We start from the raw sequence: 19,551 nt of genomic DNA, 5'->3' as shown, positions 1-19,551 counted from the left end.
TGCAAATCACAGCTTACCTAGAAAGGCTGGTGACATTAGTTATATACAAAGTGAACACTAAATAAACAATTTGAATTATGTGAAGAGTTTGCAAACAATTATGCGCTAAGCCTAACAGCAACAGAAATCTCAAAGCTCAAAACAGTAAACAACAACAAAAACAAAAAACACCTGGCAATTTTCTAGACCCTGATCATCTGATTCATGATCAAAGCATTTAATGACCTGAAACTGATGAAATCGAGTTAGATAAACAGAGAACATGTATTCAGTAAAAGGCCTAACAAACTCCCCTGGATGGGTTATTGATTATACCGTAAAATACAAAGAATATGTAATGGAAAAATCAGAATAGACTTCTTTAACTTCTTGCCTACATTTTTAAATGTTACTTTTACATTTTTCCAAAATCAAGTTTACATTATGATTTTATTTACAGTATGACTTCCACAATTCACTCTGCAGTGTTCTAAGTAAAGGCCGGACTCAAGTTCAGATGGCTACAAAAATTTATTTAAGACTTAGGGCGGGCCAAAAAAAAAAAAAAAAAAAACAGGAGATTTATATTAGTAAGAAACTACCATACCCCCGTCTTGGCATATATTCAAACAGGGCTCTACGAAAGATTCACTAATTAATATTAAAATTCTTCATTAAAAGAAAAAAAGCAAAACAAACAACGTGGAGAATGCCAGCTGGAAATATGATATATCCAACCAAACTATTTTCCTCCCAGAAATTATCCCCTGCCTTCTATAAGTGTGATTACACTTTACCTTTTGTTTGAAAACATTATAAAACAAAATCAAACTGTTGCAGTTGAGTCAAAAGTAACAGCACACCGTTCAACTTCCATTTTGTTAACGGCCTAATTTCAAAAAGATCTGCGCTAAAACCTTCGCCAGCCGCGAGTGTTGCAATCGTGTGCAGCGCAGTCTTGCGTGGCGTGGAGTGGCCCAGGGCCCGGCCCGGGGCGGAGTGGGGCGGCCGGATGGCAGGGCCCGGCCCGGGCGGAGCGGCAGTGTACGGCCCGGCCGGCTCTCCCTGCCCCGGGAGGCCAGTGCATCGGCCGCACCGCGTCCGGCCCTCCCGCACAGTCCGGGCGGATGGACACGAGGCCGCCGAATCTGCGGACCTGGAAATGTCACTCTCGGAACACATTTTATGACGCGTTGCTGGCGAACAGCACAAAAAGCTAAGAATATACCGGGCGTGCAGTGTACGGCTCTGGAGAGACCGACCGCCGCTCCCACCCGCAAGTCCAGAGACCTGCGCTGTGCGCAAGGGAAGTGACAACTGGCCTTGGGCCCCTCGCGGTGCGCGTCCGCTCACTTTTCCGCGCCCGGTCTTCCACCCCAAGTTAGAAAAGAGCTCGAGCGCGGCGTCCGGCGCCGTGATTCAGCAGCGCCGGGGGGGAGGGGGGGAGGACTGCACGGGTGTGGGGGGGGGAAGGGTTGGCACCTGGTCCGGAAAAGGTCACTGAGAGCTGCGGGTGCCGCCCGAGCCCGGATTCGGCCCGAGCCGGGCAGCCGCGGGGAGCAGGGGCGGCGGCGGACTCCTACCTTTCCTGCTTTTCGGAGAGCTCCGCTTGCTCCGGGCGCTGGCTCGCTCTTCCTCAATCGCAGCTGCTATCTCGGGGTTGTCTTCCCCATTGTACCAGACCAGGAGCTCCTCGCCCGGCGCGATTGGCTGCGGGGAGAGAAGAGACAGGCGCCGGGCCAATCAGAGCGACGGTTGTTGGCGGGGCGGGGCGGGGCAGGCGGGCGGTGCTCCCAGCCGGGCCGCCGCAGGCCAGCCCGGCAGGAAGAGCTCCTCCGCCTCGGCGGCCGCGGGCCGGGCGACGCGGGAAGGGACCCTCTGCTGGAGGGAGGACCTCACTTCCCGGCCGCCTCCTCCCCGGAGTCCGTCCGGTGGATGTCGGGATCTGATAGGATCGCTTTAAACTTAAAACTGCCATATGTTCCGGAATCTTACTGTTGGAAGCCTCACAACTATACACGCAGAAGGAAAAATAAGCCACGGAACCACAATGTCCACTAAACCTAAGCTGATGAGAAAATTAAAGCATAATTTAAAACATCCTGGCAGTTTGGAAGACGTGATGAAAGCTAATTATCAGCGCAGGTTTCAGAGTCCAAGAGCAAGTTAAGCATGATAAGACCTACATGCCAGTGCACATTTATAATGCACCGCTAATTATATCACGGAAATGCTAAAAGAAGAGGCGATGCTGAGGACCAGAGCGTCCTGGCAGTGTATTGTCTCTGCGCTGCTGCCAACCTGCTCCGGTCCTTGGAGAATTCCCTGCCTTGCCCTCTGTACCACACCTCGAGTCTACAAGACAACTTTTAAATTTAGAAAGAAATGCCTAAAAATACCTCACGTGTCATGCTCCTAAAACATGAATTCTTAACAGTCACGTACCCCACCACCATGCTGATTATACCTAGCGAACAAGATCGTGAAGAAAAAATATACTGAGTGGAAAGATTACACTCCTAAGTAACAGTGAAGGAAATGGCTTATTGGTTTCTCTCACAATGACTCATCTGTTCAAAAAGTTCCAAGAGTATGAACACAAGTAAAATTCCACCTAAAATCCAGTGAATAAAATAAAAATCCATGAGTCCATACTGATATGAATGAATGAAGAAATGAATGAATGAACGGACAAGTAAATAAATAAGAAGAGCTCTTCCTATAGTAGATCCCAACTAATCAATGAAAAAGAAATAATGGAATTAGAAAATCACAACTGGACAATCATCACAGATTAATAATTGATTCAGGCAAGAATCACCAATGGATGCTAAAACTAATAGATTAAAGTTTGAGAAATAACAAAATATTTGCATGGTCTCAAAATATCTCCCCATAAAACATTTATTAATGACAAAGAGAAAAACAGTACCTTTATAATAAGACAAGTCAACATCATATGCCTCCTGATATGATGCACAGAAAAGAACACGGCATCACTTCTGGAGATGAAGTGAAGCGTCACTTCTGCTGAAAATGCGTAACTGTAATTCAATCATGATGAAACTTAAGAGAAGGCCAAACTGGGGGACATTCTACAAAAATTACTGATCAGTTCTCTCAAACCTGAAATGTTATAAAAGACAAAGACTGAGGTGCTATACAAACTAAGGAGACTGATGAGACATCACAACTGAATGCAACGGAGTTTTCTTTGCCTAAAAGGACATGATTGGAACTGACAAAATTTGAATAAAGTGTATAGATTAGCTAATAAAACACTGTGCCAGTGTGAGCTTCTTGATTTTGATCACTGCACTATAGTTATGGAAGAGGATACCCTTGTTTTAGGGGCAGGAGGAATTCCATCTAAGATGTCCGTTTAGAAACAACATAGTTCTTCACTTCAACATACCTTCTAGTCTAGATAAAGTCTTTGAAAGTAAATATTATTTTGTTTCATTCTCTGCAGAACTCAATGTTTATATAGTCCAAATTTTAAAATATTCTAAATTCTTTAAGATAAAAGAACAAGCCACTGTTTCCTTTGTTCCTCCAAGGATGGCTAAAACCTGCCATTTTTTTAATCTTTAAACCAATGTATTATTTCCCTTCTTGAATCAGTTACACCTAAACCAAAAAAACTTAATCTAATGTATAAAATCTTAATGAGTTAAAATAGCCATTACAGATGCCTTTTGGCACTCTTATGAGCTAACCTGTTTTTGTTGAAGGAATGAGCTTCTTTATTTAAGTAAACTATTTCTAGTTCCAAATGTATAGTATGCTTCTTCTCTATGTTTTTCTTACAAGTCACATGTTTATGAAATGGTGGTATCATATAATACTTGAAACGATTAGGGTTTGCAGAGATATGTAAAGTCTTAAATAAAAGTAAAAAAGAACAAAAGTAAAAAAGAACATGGAAAGGACTGAGGGAAAATATATTCCCCATTTCTTCCTAAACCAAACAGCATAACCAGAACACTGGCTAGAAGAACCTACTGGACATCTTCGAGATTCCTCCCCAACTCAGCCTCAGCGTCTACGTTCATTCCACTCCAACCTTGTGCAGAGGACTAACTGTACTAGCAACTGGGTGAAGTTAAATATCAGCACAAACTCTCTACTTAGGAGGGTACAATTTTGTTGTTGCAAAAACCACAAAACACCCCAGTATCTGTTTTTACCTCAAATCTAATATACAATTTCTAAATGGTTGTTAATGAACTGAATAGCTAGATTAAGAGCAACCTGATTTGTTAGCTACTGAACAACCTTCAAAATTGTTAGCAACTGAGATGATCATTACATTATTGAGCTATGTACTTCCCAACTTTCTATTATAACAGCTACACAAATAACAGGGCATTATGAAGAGGAAAATAATACATCTTTTAAAATCAACGATTGCTTGCTTCTGTACTGTAGTTTTTTCTTCTGCACTGCTTAGCGCATTTAAGATTTTGTAAGTCAAATTTCAGAAGAAAAGAAAACTTATGTCCTTAAACACAGGAAATATAAACCCACATCTAAAAAAATAAAGCCAAAAGTCCAAACAACCTTTTTTAAAATATATTTTGAAATTTAACAAAGAAACAACAACAGGAAGACTTTAAACTCTTCCTTTGGGTTCTGACAGGCTTACAGAATGAAGCACTCTCTCTTCTCTAAATATCAGTAAATATACACTTGAAATTTTACCAGACCAATTAGGTACAGGCAAGGGTTGCCAGAAATATTTCTGACACTAGGTCAAATTAAGAGAAATACTCCAGAATTACGAGAACACACAAAGCATTCCACGCTTACCCACCTACCATCTATCCCCCAGCATGATCTTTTAAAAGTCACGGGTCAGACAGCTTCAATTCTCAAATGGATGAACTGAAGACTAAAACTCATACGTTTCCCTACAGGCCAGTAGGCCCCCAGATCTGGCCCCTGACCCCCTCACCAGCCTCATTCACCACCTCTCCTTGCTCTAGCCAAACCAGCCTTTGTTCTATTCCTTTAAAAAAAAGAAAAAAACAAACAAAAAGACCCAAAAATCTAGCTTATTCCCACTTCAATACCTTTGCTTCTACCAGGGCCCCTCTTCCTGAACTGCTCTTCCAGCAGAGATCTTCGAGTGGCTGGCTCCTTCCCATGCCAGTGGGGGAAGGGAGGAGGTGTCCCCATGTCTTGTCTTCCCTGACCTACCAGAGCTAAAGCAGCCCTCCCCCTACCTAGTCAGTCTATCACATTTTATTGTCTTCAGTGCACTTATCACTATCTGAAATTATTTTGTTTACTTGTTCACTTGTTTATTATCTGCCACCTCCCCCATAAACTGGAAGCTCCATGAGACCAGAGACCTTGTCTGTTCTGTTCACTACTATAGGCGAATACCTGGTACATAGTAGACACTCAGTATTTGCTGAACTCATAAACAGATGAATGAATGGAGAGCAAGCTAACAATTAACCTTCAGGAATTTAAAACAGTTCTTAATCATATTACAAACAAAACCAGGTGATTACCTAGATTATAGGTGAGAAGGTGATACAGAACATCATATGTAATTTATTTACAAAACCTAACCCACAGAAAGCTTAATCTAGAAGAATATAATCACAAGTAAGCAATCTGAAAGGCCTTATGCATACTTGAGCAAACATCAAAGGTCAGGATTGGGGGAGGTCTGCAAAGATCAGAGCTATGTTACTTCCAACAAAGAAAGGTAAAAATAATAGTACTAGTATAGCTAGTTAACACTTTGAGTACTTAGGTTAAACTAGGAACTCTTCACAGAATCTTACACATATTGGTTTGTTTAATTTTCACAACTGTATTATTAATTTTTACTATTACCTCCATTTTTACAGATGAGAAAACTAAGACAGAGGGTGTAAGTAACTTCTCACGGTCACACGTCTCGAAGCCAAAATTTGCTCACAAGGCAGTCTGCTCCAGAGTCCCCAGTCCTAACCATGACACTACACTGCCTTGCCAAAAATAACAGCTATCATTTATGTAGCACTTATTAGGTGCTAGAAATCTACCCACAATTACCCATGATAACTATATGAGGTCGACACTGTAATTATCTGTATCTTACAAATAAGGAAACTGAGGCACAGGAAAGTGACTTGCCTAAGGTTACACAGCTAGTAAAATCACAATGACTTGCCCTGGGTCACACAGCAAGCCAGGATTTAATCCAGGAGTCTGGCTCCAGAGTTCACTCCCAAACACTGTTCTCTCTTGCTGCTCAACGGTTCTTGGCTTTGCTATCAGAGATGAACACATCTTAACTTGAGGTCTGATGAAAGAACTGCCAAGTGCCCCAGTATCTCCCTGGGCTTCCTCTGCCCTGGAACCTCATTCCTACTCCCTCAATTGTCTCATATGCATCCCCTCGCTGGTACTTCATCTCCACCAAAATTCTGCCTCACTGATTCAACCAGATGTAACTCTCACTTTAAATTAATTTGAGAACAGAATGAATTCTTGAATCAAATTTTGAATCCAAACTCCAGTGTAACAAAATTGTACAGTAATGCCTACTAGAAAACCATGCTATTACAATCCAGCAGAAAGAAGGTTACAGAAGTTTTAAATGAGGAAGTACCACAAAAAAAAATATTTCCTATGGGAATTGAAAGCAAGGACGTGGGTTTATACGAGGTAAAGGGCAATCCAACTGCCTAAAGATGACAGGGAAAAATACAAAGGAAAGCAAAGGAAAGTTAAAAAGCTATAAGTTAAGTTAACTTCCAAAAGTCCTAGTGCTACACACAGGAAAACTCAGCATGCTACAAAGCTGACCATCATCTTAAATGTTTGTTCATCAAGAGTTTTCACCTGCATGGAGATAATTTTTTTCATGGACTGTCCCCCAGTCTATGACATTTTTAATGGAAGTAAGTGAATAAGGAAAAATCTGCCTTACAGCAACTTTAGCAAACATACCTATTCCAAAAAGCAAAAAGCAACAATCACCTATCTGTAAAGCCTCAAGACTCTGCCTTAGAGAACATTTCCCTGCAGGATGAGTGCAGATTTACCTTCCAGGAGAACATGAAAACGAGGGAGATAGATGTGGGCTTGCTTGTTGCAGATATAACAACGCTTCCTAATTCTAACTTCCCTGAATGTACTAAGTGACCTCTGACCTCACCACAAACTCTAAAAAATGATTTTCCTCTTCTTTACATTAATTGTTGATTTTCCTCAACAATTAATGTCTCCAAATAAAAATTTGGCAGAAGTAAGAAACATGTTCTGTGTAATTTCCATTCTGAATAAAATTTAGGGAAAAGAAAAGCTAATCCAAAGCTACACTATACGGAAGACTAAGAATGTGTTTTCAGTTAATACAGAACCGCCAGAGCTATTGAGAGTTTCTTATAGTTAGATAAACTGGCCAGACAGTTCCCAATGCATCTGTGTCTTAAGAGGAGGGAAGTAGCTGCCACATGCTTAACTCATCAGTATCTATAAAGATGCCGTATGTAATTACTTAACACGATCTTCCTGCTTTAGTGCCCTTCCTCACACGAAGCAGTGGCAACTGTATATTTAACACACAGACTGTATATATAAAACTGTATATTTAAAACAACTGTATATTTAAAACCTTTCAATGTGTTGATGAACCACTTTCAAACAGAACCCTTTCAAGGTCTGCAAAGTCACTCCTGACAGTCACGACTGAGGACAGCGTTTGCAGAAGTGCATGCAGAGTAACTACCAGCAGGCTAATTCTAACACTCTTACCTTTAAAGTTTTATAGTAAATGGCCCTGTTGATTTCCAGTGGAAATAAATTTTGCTCTTCTCCTGAGCAAGCCCAATTCACATAGCGCAGCCAGTTCCCCTTCTCTGGGTCGGTGGCATCGACGCACATCCATCCCAAATTTGGGTAGTAGACCTTAGGGGGGGGGTGGGAAACACATTTTGTTAAAATAAAATATCGTTTAAAGGTTTCCATTTTCAACTTCTGAGACAGTTCTTGTTCATTATATGCAAATACTCTATAAAGCATTTCACGGAAACAAAATAAATAAGCAACAGAAAAAAGGAAAATAAAGATGAAAACTGAGATCCAAAATTGTATAAGCCTCATTAGTTATTTTTCTATTTGGGTGCCATCTTTTTCTCCTAAACTTCAAGTGCTATAAGTAACCGTGCTTGATGATCTCCAAATGCTTCGCAAATACGTACACCAAGACAAGTGACAGCTCTACTCGCTACAGGGTAACAGAGGAAGAGTGAGCCTGCAGCAGGGCTCCACAGCACCCGGATGCCCTGAGCTTTCTGGGCTGTTCCGCAAGTCGAGTGTGGAGGCCCAGTCCTGCTGGGGTTCACAGCTCAGCAGGTGCCTTTACTGCAGGGCTGACAGAAACTTCAGTAAGTGAACATGCAGTGTGAACCTCCATGTGGGCGACAGGGTATGATGCGTTTGCAGACTCCGCTGACCTTACAACCTTCTCTATGCAGAGCAGGAAATATCGGTGTCCTTCCAAAACAAGACCAAAAACCCAACCCCTCTTTGAGGAGTCAGATCAACTCTACTCTTGCAAGAAGCTTCCCCTGATCATCCTCTCTCAGTCAATTCCTCTTCCCAGATGCTTCCAGCATTCATTCCTTCATCTTAAAGACAATCTACTGAGCAGCTATTTTTAACTTTCTTTGTATATACATACATACATTTATCTAGGTTTTACTTCCCCAAAATTAGACTGTAAAACACTTGATTAGACACTGAAATAGAACTGCAGAATCAATTGGTGACAGTCCTGTCAAAAACAAAGCAAAAGGAATGAGTCTTTTACTTTCACTTTTGGAAGAAAGGAGAGAATCTTGATGCTTCTGTTTCTTCCCTACACATACACAGCCAAGACTCCCACCACTGATTTCTTCTTTTCTCTCCCATCCACATTAAACACTGTTGTTTGCTGCAGCTTTCCTGCAGGAACAAAGCCCCCACTCTCGGCTCCTCTGGGCATGCCTGTGTCTCCCAGCCTGTGACTGCCAGGGCAGTGCCCACCTTCCTAGCCACGAACAACACTTTCTTCCTGTTGCGAGTTAGATATCTGACATAACGCTACATGCTTTCCGTATTATCTCATTTAACCTTATGCATCAGGTTCATTATTATCCCTTTTTGTAACGTGGAAATTAAGGATCAAAGATTAAATACCTTTCCCAAAGTCACTCACTTAATCAGTAGTAAAGATGGGCTTAATCCCAGCTCGGCTTGACCTCTACTTATCAGTGCCTTCCTTGACCACCCTAGCTAAAGCTGCGAATCCTTCGCTTCCCATCAGTGCCTCCAGTCATTTCCCCGACTTATTTTTCTTCATGGTACTTGTGCTCTTTTAAAGTGTGGGATCATCTACTTACTTACTTACTTAGTGACTGTCTCCCCACACCACAGTATTAGCTCCATGAGAAGACGTTTCAGTCTTTTCATTCACTGCAGTACCTCCAAGACCCTGACCAGTGCCTGGCAGAGAGTAGGCTCTCAATAAATAACTATGAAATTAATGAAATGATATACGAATGTATAACTGTCATCATTTAATGAGCACCTACTATGTGACAGGTGCCATGCTAGAAAGTGCTTCGTGGTTACTCTATTTAGTCACCACGAAGTGTCAATATTTTCACTATCCCGTAAGTACCCACAGTGAGTTTATTCAAAAACTGGTTGTTTGCTAAAACACCCATCTGCACCATTCTGAAAAGAGGTTCTCCATGTCACACTTGACTCCTTTTCAAACTCAGTCACACTCACCCTCCACTTGTGCACATGCGAGCATGCGCAGACACGCTCCTCTCCCTTCAAAACAAAGAGAAAGTGCAGCCCCACATGGTATGTTAGAAAGAGACAGAATCACAACACAAAATTTAAACTTTACACACCAAAATAACTTAAGCTACTTTACATTAAAATGTTTAAGAGGGCTTCCCTGGTGGTGCAGTGGTTGAGAATCTGCCTGCCAATGCAGGGGACACGGGTTCGAGCCCTGGTCTGGGAAGATCCCACATGCCGCGGAGCAACTAGGCCCGTGAGCCACAACTACTGAGCCTGCACGTCTGGAGCCTGTGCTCCGCAACAAGAGAGGCCGCGATAGTGAGAGGCCCGTGCACTGCGATGAAGAGTGGCCCCCGCTTGCCACAACTAGAGAAAGCCCTCGCACAGAAATGAAGACCCAACACAGCCATAAATAAAATAAATAAAATAGTAAAATGTTTAAGAGATATTTTTGCCATTTGCCAGCATGATAAAATAAGGAAAATGGAGTAGTCAGTTGGTCTTTGAACAGTGTCAGTCCATATTAGTTACTTTTTATTAACTTAGGAATAAAAAGTCTTGTTTGGATTTATCACCATAGACAGCAGAGTCCCACTCACTCCCCACGCATATACTGACACAGCTACAGACAAACGCAGAGATGGTGCTGGAAAATCCCACACAGTTAAAGGCAGCTGGACAGAGGCATCAAGAGTCTATAGGCCAACTGGAGAATAATAATAAGGCTGTGCCGAAACTTCCTGGCTCCCAGGTCAATAAAGACCTTTGCAAAGAGCAAGGTGTTCCACTTGAGTGAAGTATTTATGTACAGCTCGTTTTGTTACAAAAGAGACTAAGGCATCTACTAAGTCATGCTTAAACTAAAATACTTAGTTTTATATAAAAAGATGAACAATTCCATTTTTTTACAATATGCAAACAAGTAATTCACAAAGGAATACACATGGCCAAAACCTCGCAGAAAAAAAATTAAATTTACCTAATAATCAAAAATAACTCCAAATTAAGTAATTTTTTTACCTGTCAAACTGGTAAAAATTGTTTTTTAAAGGGAAAAAAAAACCAAAACAGGATTAGAAAGCAGACATTCCCCCAAAACGCTAATCAGAGAATAAACTGGTTTAATTTTTTCTGGATGGAATTAAGCAATATTGACCAAAGAACTTTAAAATGTACACACACTTTAACCAGTATATACACTTGTAGGAATTTATTCTCATGAGATAACGGGGCAATCATACCATGATGTATGTACGAAGATGTCCACAGCAGCGTGGTTTACTACAGACTGTTTCTAATTCATTGCTAAATGGAGACCACCACAGATTAGCTCAGTATGACAATCCAGGCATATAGTGGAATACTAAGCAGACCTTAAAAAACACTGTTGTATGAATGACTGACTCACGTGGAAACCTGTATTTTCTGTTATCTTTGTATTCCTTAAGAATTTTTTCAGTAAATACACATTATCTCTATAAATTAGGAGAAAACAAAGATAACCAGAAGTTGTGGAAATATACTTATCAGTATAAAAGTCATAATATACTGATGATTGAATAAAGCCATTTATATAAAGTATGGCTTAGATGATACCATTTTTGTTTTAGACATTAATATATGAAGAGAAAAATAATCTGAAACTTAAATACGTGACTATGTTAATAACAGTTTTCTCGGAGAAGTGGGATTATTCATAATTTTTATTTTCTTCTGCTTATCTGAACTTTCTACCTTTCCTCCACTGATTTAGTATAATCTCTAAGTAAAAAAGGGGAAGTGGGTGGGGAGAATGAATGAAAACCCAAGTGTGAAGGAAGGCAGCCAAGATCTGCTGAGTGCTAGGCTCACACCCCCCATCCTCTTCCCATCATCACACATACACAGTTTTTTAAAAATATGTAGCTTTCTCACTTTTATTGAGAGTCAAACCTTGTAATTAGGAACTGGGATGAAAATGTGTTTTCATACAACTCCTACCAACCGAAGTTGGTCAAACTTTGGTTTCCAATCAGAATTAACTTCAGTGACTGACACACAGAACCTATCTTTTAAAATGTGACAGAATTTTGTTTAATGTAAGTACAAATTACTAGACTGCACATGTACCATACCACCATGAGGCTCGGGCAGTGGAAAGACAGGGAGAATTAGAATCCCTTCCTTTCGGGCAAAGACAATGCAAAGGCAGGTAAAACTCCCAGCCCAGCTCAAACTCAACAATGATACATAACAAGTCTATTTCCAAATCTTGACAATGACTAAGAAATACTCAGCTGACTTGATCCCAAGGAGAAATACTTCCATATAATCAATAATTTTTCCTCTATAAACAGTCCCTTTTAACAAAGCAAGGGTACCTGATTATGTACTATTATAAAATAATTTTTACAAGTTAACTTTGAAATGGAAATTCCCTATTTGGAGAGAAAGAATTGAAGGAAGGGAAGCACCTGTATGCCAAGCACTGGGCTAGATGCTCTACGTGTTATTTTATTTAACCTTTACAAGAACCCTATGAAATATTATTAAGTCCCTTTTATACATGAGGACACTAGGGAAAGATGATAACTTTACTAGAACTCTGAAGTCACTGAGAGTCAGAGCCCGGATTCAAACCTGGTTCCCCCATTTACTGCTCCATTTCTACTTTTTTCTCTTTCCAACCCCCTCCTCCCATCCTTAACCTCCCCTAGGTCATCCAGGCCTAACCTCCTTTCTGCCCCTACCACTAAACAAAGACTAGGTATTAACTCATTGTCAAACAGAATGTAACTTTCACACCACCCAATTTCAATTCAATTTAATCCAATCATTTCAAAAGCCCTAAAAATAATCTAAATTCACATTTTAGCACACACTCCAATTTAAAAGCACATTCAAAATTATATCCTCATGACAGATAGAGAAAGGTCTGTAAAGAACCAAACTGTTAAACATAGTTATTATTACCTCATGGGTTGGGGGTAAGGGTTTTAACTGATAGCCTACCTTATCATTTACTTGTTATAATATACATGTATTAATTCAAATTTGCAAATTTAAAAAAAATCCTCATTCAATTAACATGAATGTATCATCATTCCAACCCTCAACTGTTTGCCTGAGGTCCTTACCCACGCTCAACCTGCAGTAACCAACCTTCTTTGACAGAAATCACTCCCAGGAATTAAGGGAGAGCAGTGAAGACACCTCCTCACACTGAGGTAAGTCGTTTACTCATCCAAACCAGTCCCGCCACAGTTCGAGTCTACAGAAATAAAGCCTTCCGTTGGCTGTTCTCTGGACTTGCCCCTCCACCTGTATGTAGCCTAGAGCTCTAACACACTGTTGATGGACACAGAACCTCTCCTGGAGGTCCGAGCTCCATTCCAGTGGCTCTGGTTTGTCATATTGTCTGAGGTCCCTTTTCATCTCTTTTCTCTGGGGATCTAGCTTGTTGAATTTCCAACATTACGATCATTTTCCACTTTCCCTGTCTGTCCCTGGAAGACAGACGACATCTAATTATATTTCCATGTGTTTAGACTGACAAAAGGAGTAAAGGGGAGACAGGAGGTTCACATCTCCACTAGCCCAACTTGCATGGCATTTACCTCCAATGCACTTCCATAAGTAAATAATAACTCAGTGTGCATTCAGAAGTGAATTCCAGGACTTCCCCCCACATAGCACTCTAACTTCTTGGTTCAAATTACAGCCCATACTCTAACATTAGAAGAGAATGAAATTCTAAGCAAAAAATAAAGATCAGTAATCTTTAAATATGCAACCATTTTTTAAAAAAGTGTCTTTATCCTCTACATGATCATTCAAGAGTTTCTCTTTGATGTTCAGGTTCAACTAATATTTACTTAGCCAGAGTCATCCATATCAAGTATTTTCATATGTATGATCTCATTTGTAGCCAAACAAATCTATGAGGAGCTTGTTATCCTCATTTAAAAGTAAGGATAAAGGAAAAAAAAAAGGATAACCTGCTTTTGGAATAAGAGCATTTCAAGGAAAACATTTAATAAAAATTATGTCTTTATAAGTTATAAAGAATTGTATTAACACTGCTACCTAGAAAACACTACACCTTCTTGGTCTGTTCACATGCCATTTGTTTTTGAGTTCCAGAATTAGACACCCAGAGGGCTTGTTAAGGACCATAAGACACCACCCTACAGAAGTAACTTTCCAAGAGCTATAGACAAAAATGGATCTTTGGTATCAACCACTTCACTCTTCAGATTGCTTTAGAAAACCAGGGCTTCTTTTAAGAGCTATTCAAAGGCATCACTGTATCTGAAATATTCTGAAGACTCTAGAATAAGGGAAATAAAAAATCTAATAGGTGGTAGCACATTTTACTACAATAAGCCAACCTATAGGTGATTCTAAAATACAAATTTAAAAACTAAACAGCTGGGCCTCTCAAGCCTGCAAAGCCCAGTCCCAGAGCCATCATTACCAAAACCCCACACTGCCTGACCCCTGACCCTCATTTGAAACTACTGTAAGTTTCATACCTACGACCACACAAATATTTCTGGAAACCCGCACAACAACAGATGCTCAATAAATGTTGCCAGGTTCAAAGTAGGCCCCCAATCAACCTCCACAGGATGAATGAAATATAACTCATTCTTAAATTAGAAATTCTAACTCTGGATCATGGATGTTTAAAAATTCCATATAACCCTAGAAATCACATAAAAAATTTTGTGTATATATGTGCATTTGTATATTTTCTGGGGAGATTTTCAAAAGGGTCCACAACACAAAAAAGAGTAAGAATCTCTAGGCTCTGTTGGTGGGAAGAGCACTGAATAGGCAACCGAGCAACCTGGGCTCTAGACCTAACTCCAAAACCGACAGTTTCAGACATCCAGCAGGCCACCTGCACTCATCTCAGATTTCTCATCTGTGGAAAGATTTAGGGTGTTTCTAGTATTCTTTTATTCCACAAAAAAAAATCCCCATGGGGTATTGTCAGTAGTCTACACAATACCACAAATGTTATACGGCAAGCTCAGTGCTCCAGAATTGAGGACAGTGCCCAGCACATGGTAAGAGCTTATTAACAAAGAGGGGTTAAATAAGTAAATAAATAAACTCTCAAAGAGAATTTTTTTCTTGCACCATACCAAGCTGCCAATCTAAGTACAAGTTAACTTATTCAAAAAGATTGCTTAATTCTCTGCACTTCAACGTCCTCACCCTCCTGAAGTTCCTGAGAGAATATGATTGGTATAGCAATTTCTATGACAACGAAATCTATGGCTAGCCCACTTTTAAGTACCAAGTTCCAAATCTTTGCATTAACCACACAGCTTCACAGTAAACCTAAGACCCCAGACATCACCACACTCACTCCCACTGCTTCTCTTTCTCACACACAGAGACCAGGGCTCAGCAAACTTTCTGTAAAGGGCCAGAAAATATTTTCAGTTTTACAAGCCATATGGTCTCTGTCACAACTGCTCAACTTGGCCGCTGTAGGGCAAAAGCAGCCACAGGTAATATGTAAACAAATGAATGTTCTGTGTCCAACAAAACTTTATTAATGAACTGAAGTTTAAATTTCATATAATTTTCATATGTCACAAAACATTTGATCTTTGTTTAAAACTACTTAAAAACGTAAAATCCATTCTTAGCTCTCGGACTGTAAAAAAACAGGTGGCAGGTTGGATTTCCCTAGTGATCTAGGTCTTTTGCTAGGATACTGTGCATGGTTTAGAGGTTGGAAAGAAGCAGTAAGAGCTGAGTGGTATTTTCTGAAAAAAGGTTCTGTAGAATCAGCTGGTTGACTTCTCTAGTCTCATATCTTCTTGCCTCCATTTTTAAATTAGAAATAATCTGAAATTAGAAGAGTTGAGATAGCAAAGATTTTGAAATGTACTTGTTAATATCTGATTGTAACAGTGCTGAATGATAAAAAGTTTGTTTTCACTTCTGAAAAAAATTACATTAAAGTCTTCTCATTATAGAGAAATAATTTCTCTATCAATTTTAGTTGAAATGCAATTCTACTTCTTCCCTCCATCCACCTGACTCAAAATTTGTTGCCTAAATGAATAACATGCAAATGGAAGCAGTGAACTATCAGTTTTCATCTATAAGAATGGGAGGAAGAAACTATTAAAAACATTAACAGTACTGGTTTTAAAGAGCTAGGAAGGGACTTCCCCGGTAGTCCAGTGGTTAGGACTCCACGCTTCCACTGCAGCGGGCACAGGTTCAATCCCTGGTCGGAGAATTAAAATCCCACATGCCGCCTGGCATGGCCAAAAAACAAAAAATAACTAGGAAGGAATATTTACTCTTGGTAGCTATGTAAATTAGCACAATCCTTTTGGAGGTCTGTTACGAAAATTTACCAAAAATTAAAATATACATAACTTTTGACTTAACAATTATACTTCTAGGAATTTATCTTAAGAAGATAACCAGACAAGTGAACAAAAAATGTATATACAGTGAGTTTCATACTTCGAAGAATTGGGTTTTTTAAAAAATTTTATTGAAGTATAGTTGATTTACAATGCTGTTTTAATTTCTGCTGTACAGCAAAGTGATTCAGTTATACATATCTATGTATTCTTTTTCATATTCTTTTCTCTTATGGTTTATCACAGTATATTGAATATAGTTCCCTGTGCTTTACAGTAGGACCTTGTTGTTTATCCATCCTATACTAGCATCTGCTAATCCCAAACTCCCAATCCTTCCCTCCCGAAGAATTGTTAATATCATGAAAAGATTAAAACTACTTAAATGTCCACTGGTTAAACAGTGGAAGGATACAATGGAATTCTAGGTACTATATAAGAAATAATGATGTAGATAAGCATTTGACATGGACACATCCATAACATATTAAGAGAAAAAAGCACGTTACAAAATTGCATACATACACTGTTTGATCTCAACTGTATGAAATGTCTATATATGGTGTTTGTATAGGTACCAGTGTGTGTGAGAGAAAAAAAAACAGAGAGGACAGAGAAGCAGAACTAAAAGAATGCACACCATAATGTTCACTGGTGATTTTTACTTTCTTGTTTATAGTTTTCTGTATTGTTTATATTATTTTGCAGTTGAGCATGTATTACCTTTATAATTTAAAAAGGACTTATTAGAAGGTACAACACCAAGAGTGGACCGTAATATAAACCATGGACTCTGGGTGATAATGGTGTGTCAACTGTAACAAATGTCCCACTCTGGTAGAAATGTGGATAGTGAGGAAGTTGTGTGTGTAGGGCTCGTGGGGGAGATTTCAAAACTCTTTGTACTTTCTGCTCAATTTTCCTATGAACCTTAAACTCTCTAAAAAATACAGACTAATTTTTTTTAAAAAAGACTTATTAAAAACATGCAAACAATTCAAAAGTTCTGTTCATCAGAAGCAATTTTAGCCCCACGGAAGTGAATGTGAAAGGCATTTACCAGAAGTGACTTTAGAATACTGCACATTGCTCAGTGTGTGTGTGCCCGTTTTTGTTTTTGGGGGGGGGGCGGGTAGTTGAGAGAAGTATTACATGAAGTCCAGCCTTTAGCCTGCCAGCAATTCCCCACCAGGAACTGACCAAAGAGTGCTCTCCTCTTTCCAGAACCTGGCTGTTTTGTGCATTCACCCTGAAGATACTCTACTGTTTCTCTCCTGTTATTTCTGATTTAATAGAACGCTTTCAGTGAAAACTTAGAGGACTTAAGACTGCGTTAGATAATAAAGGGCTCAAGAAAAGCAATTTAACACTTTCTCTCAGATTAGCTTTAAAATGGAGTTCTAGCTGAGGCAAAAGACCAGGCTGCTAAAAGATAAACTGGCCTTAAGGGGCTTTAATGGGAAGAACAAATGCCAAGATGAGATTTTAATGATAAGCAGTTTCTGTTACATTAATTGGGGGCATTCTGTTGCAACTCTGAAGATAAGACCAAGGTTGGAATAAGTTAATGGGGAAACACTAAATTTTACCTGGATTTTTATTTTCTTCTTTATAAGAAATATGTACATTATAATTTACGCTTCCTATACTTTGCCAAATACATACCTCCACATGTGTATGTCATATATATCTACTTTTATTTTAACATAGCAAAAGGCTTAAAGGTTTCTGTATGGAATATATACCTCAGAGTTGAAACTATCTGAATGACAGCCAGATTTTTTTTTTTAATTGCAGGGAGGAAAAGCCAGCCTTGATAAGAACTAAATGTTTAAACCTGACTAACAAGAATTGGCAATGTCATAAGGATTCCCAAACTGTGGCAGTACATAAGTAGAAGCATCTTAAATTAACAGTGGGATGTTAACAAGTTTATAGGAAAAATTGAATCTCTAATACATCATGGCTCCAAATTATAATTTTCACCAAGCTACTATGAATTCATACTCTGTATGAATTTCAATACAAATGAAGCTTAATTTACAAAAGGCACTGTTAATAATTTATACAATATGCCCAACAATATCAAATTGTTATGTCGAGTAAAACAGGTACCATAAACTTAGGTTTACTATTAATGACATTTGTTCAACCTTAGATACACACAGAACTAGAGGAAGCATTTCCTGGTTCCCTGACATTATCCTAACTAGGATTAACGCTAACCTGGTAGAGCATATTTGTTGGTTTCACTTGGGAAACTTCTAAAATTAAAAATGCCGTTTATTTTGGAACATAATTTTGTGGTCAAGACAATTTTAAGCGTTCAGACATTATCTTGAGTAATTTTTTTTTGGCTGGGCAGTTTTTCTACAAATACAGCAGTCTTTTCACTCAAAAGTTGTGAAATAACACAAAGTAATCACTCCCTTGGTAAATGGTCATTTCCTAGGTCCCCTTGGGTTAACTGTCACTAGATTTATTATAAGGTATTCAAAGAAACTCTCAAAATTACTTAGAGAAACCATCAGAATTTTCACGGCAAGAAACATTGTTCATAGCACTGAGAAAAATAACAACATACCTCCAACAGACAAATGCCACAGAACTTCTTGATGGAAAGTGTCCAGACATTTCCTAGGCGTATTTTATTTTTAGACTTTCATATGTTTACATATGAAACAGATGTGATTCAATCTAAGACAATCTGAAAGAAATGCTTTTCCTTACCATCAAAAAATTTCACTTGCTTTAAAAAGGAGTCACACCACTGAGTTCTACAAGAACATGGGGAGCTTCCCGAGGGCACCTGATCTGAATTAAATTCAACAGAAATGCTGAATTCACATGCAACTCTCCAGGAAACAATAACAAGATATTTTATCTTTACAGCTTTCTTAATGAGATTATTTTTTATTCTCCCCACTTTTTAAATTGAGGGTTTTAGGGCCCAGAGGTTAAGTGCCCTGCCCAAAGTTATAAAGGTGGGATGTGAACCCAGGCAAGGCAATGAAACATTTTTAACTGCCTCCCTGCCAGGCAGGAGACGTGGGTTCTGGTTCTGCACTGACAACACTCTCAACACGTGGGCCCCACAAGGAGCAGTTGCCCTCTCTGCTCTGGATGGCTTCCCTGAGTACGGAGTGTGCAAACGCTCCCTCTCTTCTAGGACTGTTGTGAGAACGTGAAATGAACAGAATGAAAGCCTTCCTAAAAGTCCAAAGCACTATATAAATATACCGTGTGCTAAATATGTCCAACTCTGAATGTTCCAGCAACACAGAGATTAGTTTCTAAAATACGGAGAAGACCCTAACAACGCTTTATTTGCGGCCACCTTGGAGTGTCTTTTATGGTATCTGTCTGCAAGCCTGTAAAGTGGCAGACC

General features: G+C 39.4%; 1 protein-coding gene across 7 annotated transcripts in view; it reads right to left on the bottom strand.

Moving 5' to 3' along the window:
* The window catches only part of PRDM2 (PR/SET domain 2), a 119,184-nt gene that overhangs the window by 67,081 nt on the left and 32,552 nt on the right, over nt 1-19,551 (bottom strand). For 5 of the 7 annotated variants that reach the window (XM_036841975.1, XM_036841631.1, XM_036841717.1 and 2 more), the window contains 2 exons: nt 7,741-7,893; nt 1,563-1,689 (listed from right to left, as the gene is read on the bottom strand). In XM_036841975.1, the coding sequence (XP_036697870.1) occupies nt 1,563-1,689; nt 7,741-7,893 (280 nt within the window). Of the gene's footprint in view, nt 1-1,562; nt 1,690-7,740; nt 7,894-19,551 lie in introns of those variants that run through there. The other 2 variants (XM_036841888.1, XM_036842060.1) reach the window with 2 other exon arrangements.

Source organism: Balaenoptera musculus, chromosome 1 (assembly GCF_009873245.2).
Source record: "Balaenoptera musculus isolate JJ_BM4_2016_0621 chromosome 1, mBalMus1.pri.v3, whole genome shotgun sequence".
NCBI lineage: Eukaryota > Metazoa > Chordata > Mammalia > Artiodactyla > Balaenopteridae > Balaenoptera > Balaenoptera musculus.
This window is presented reverse-complemented; position numbering and strand designations above follow the sequence as displayed.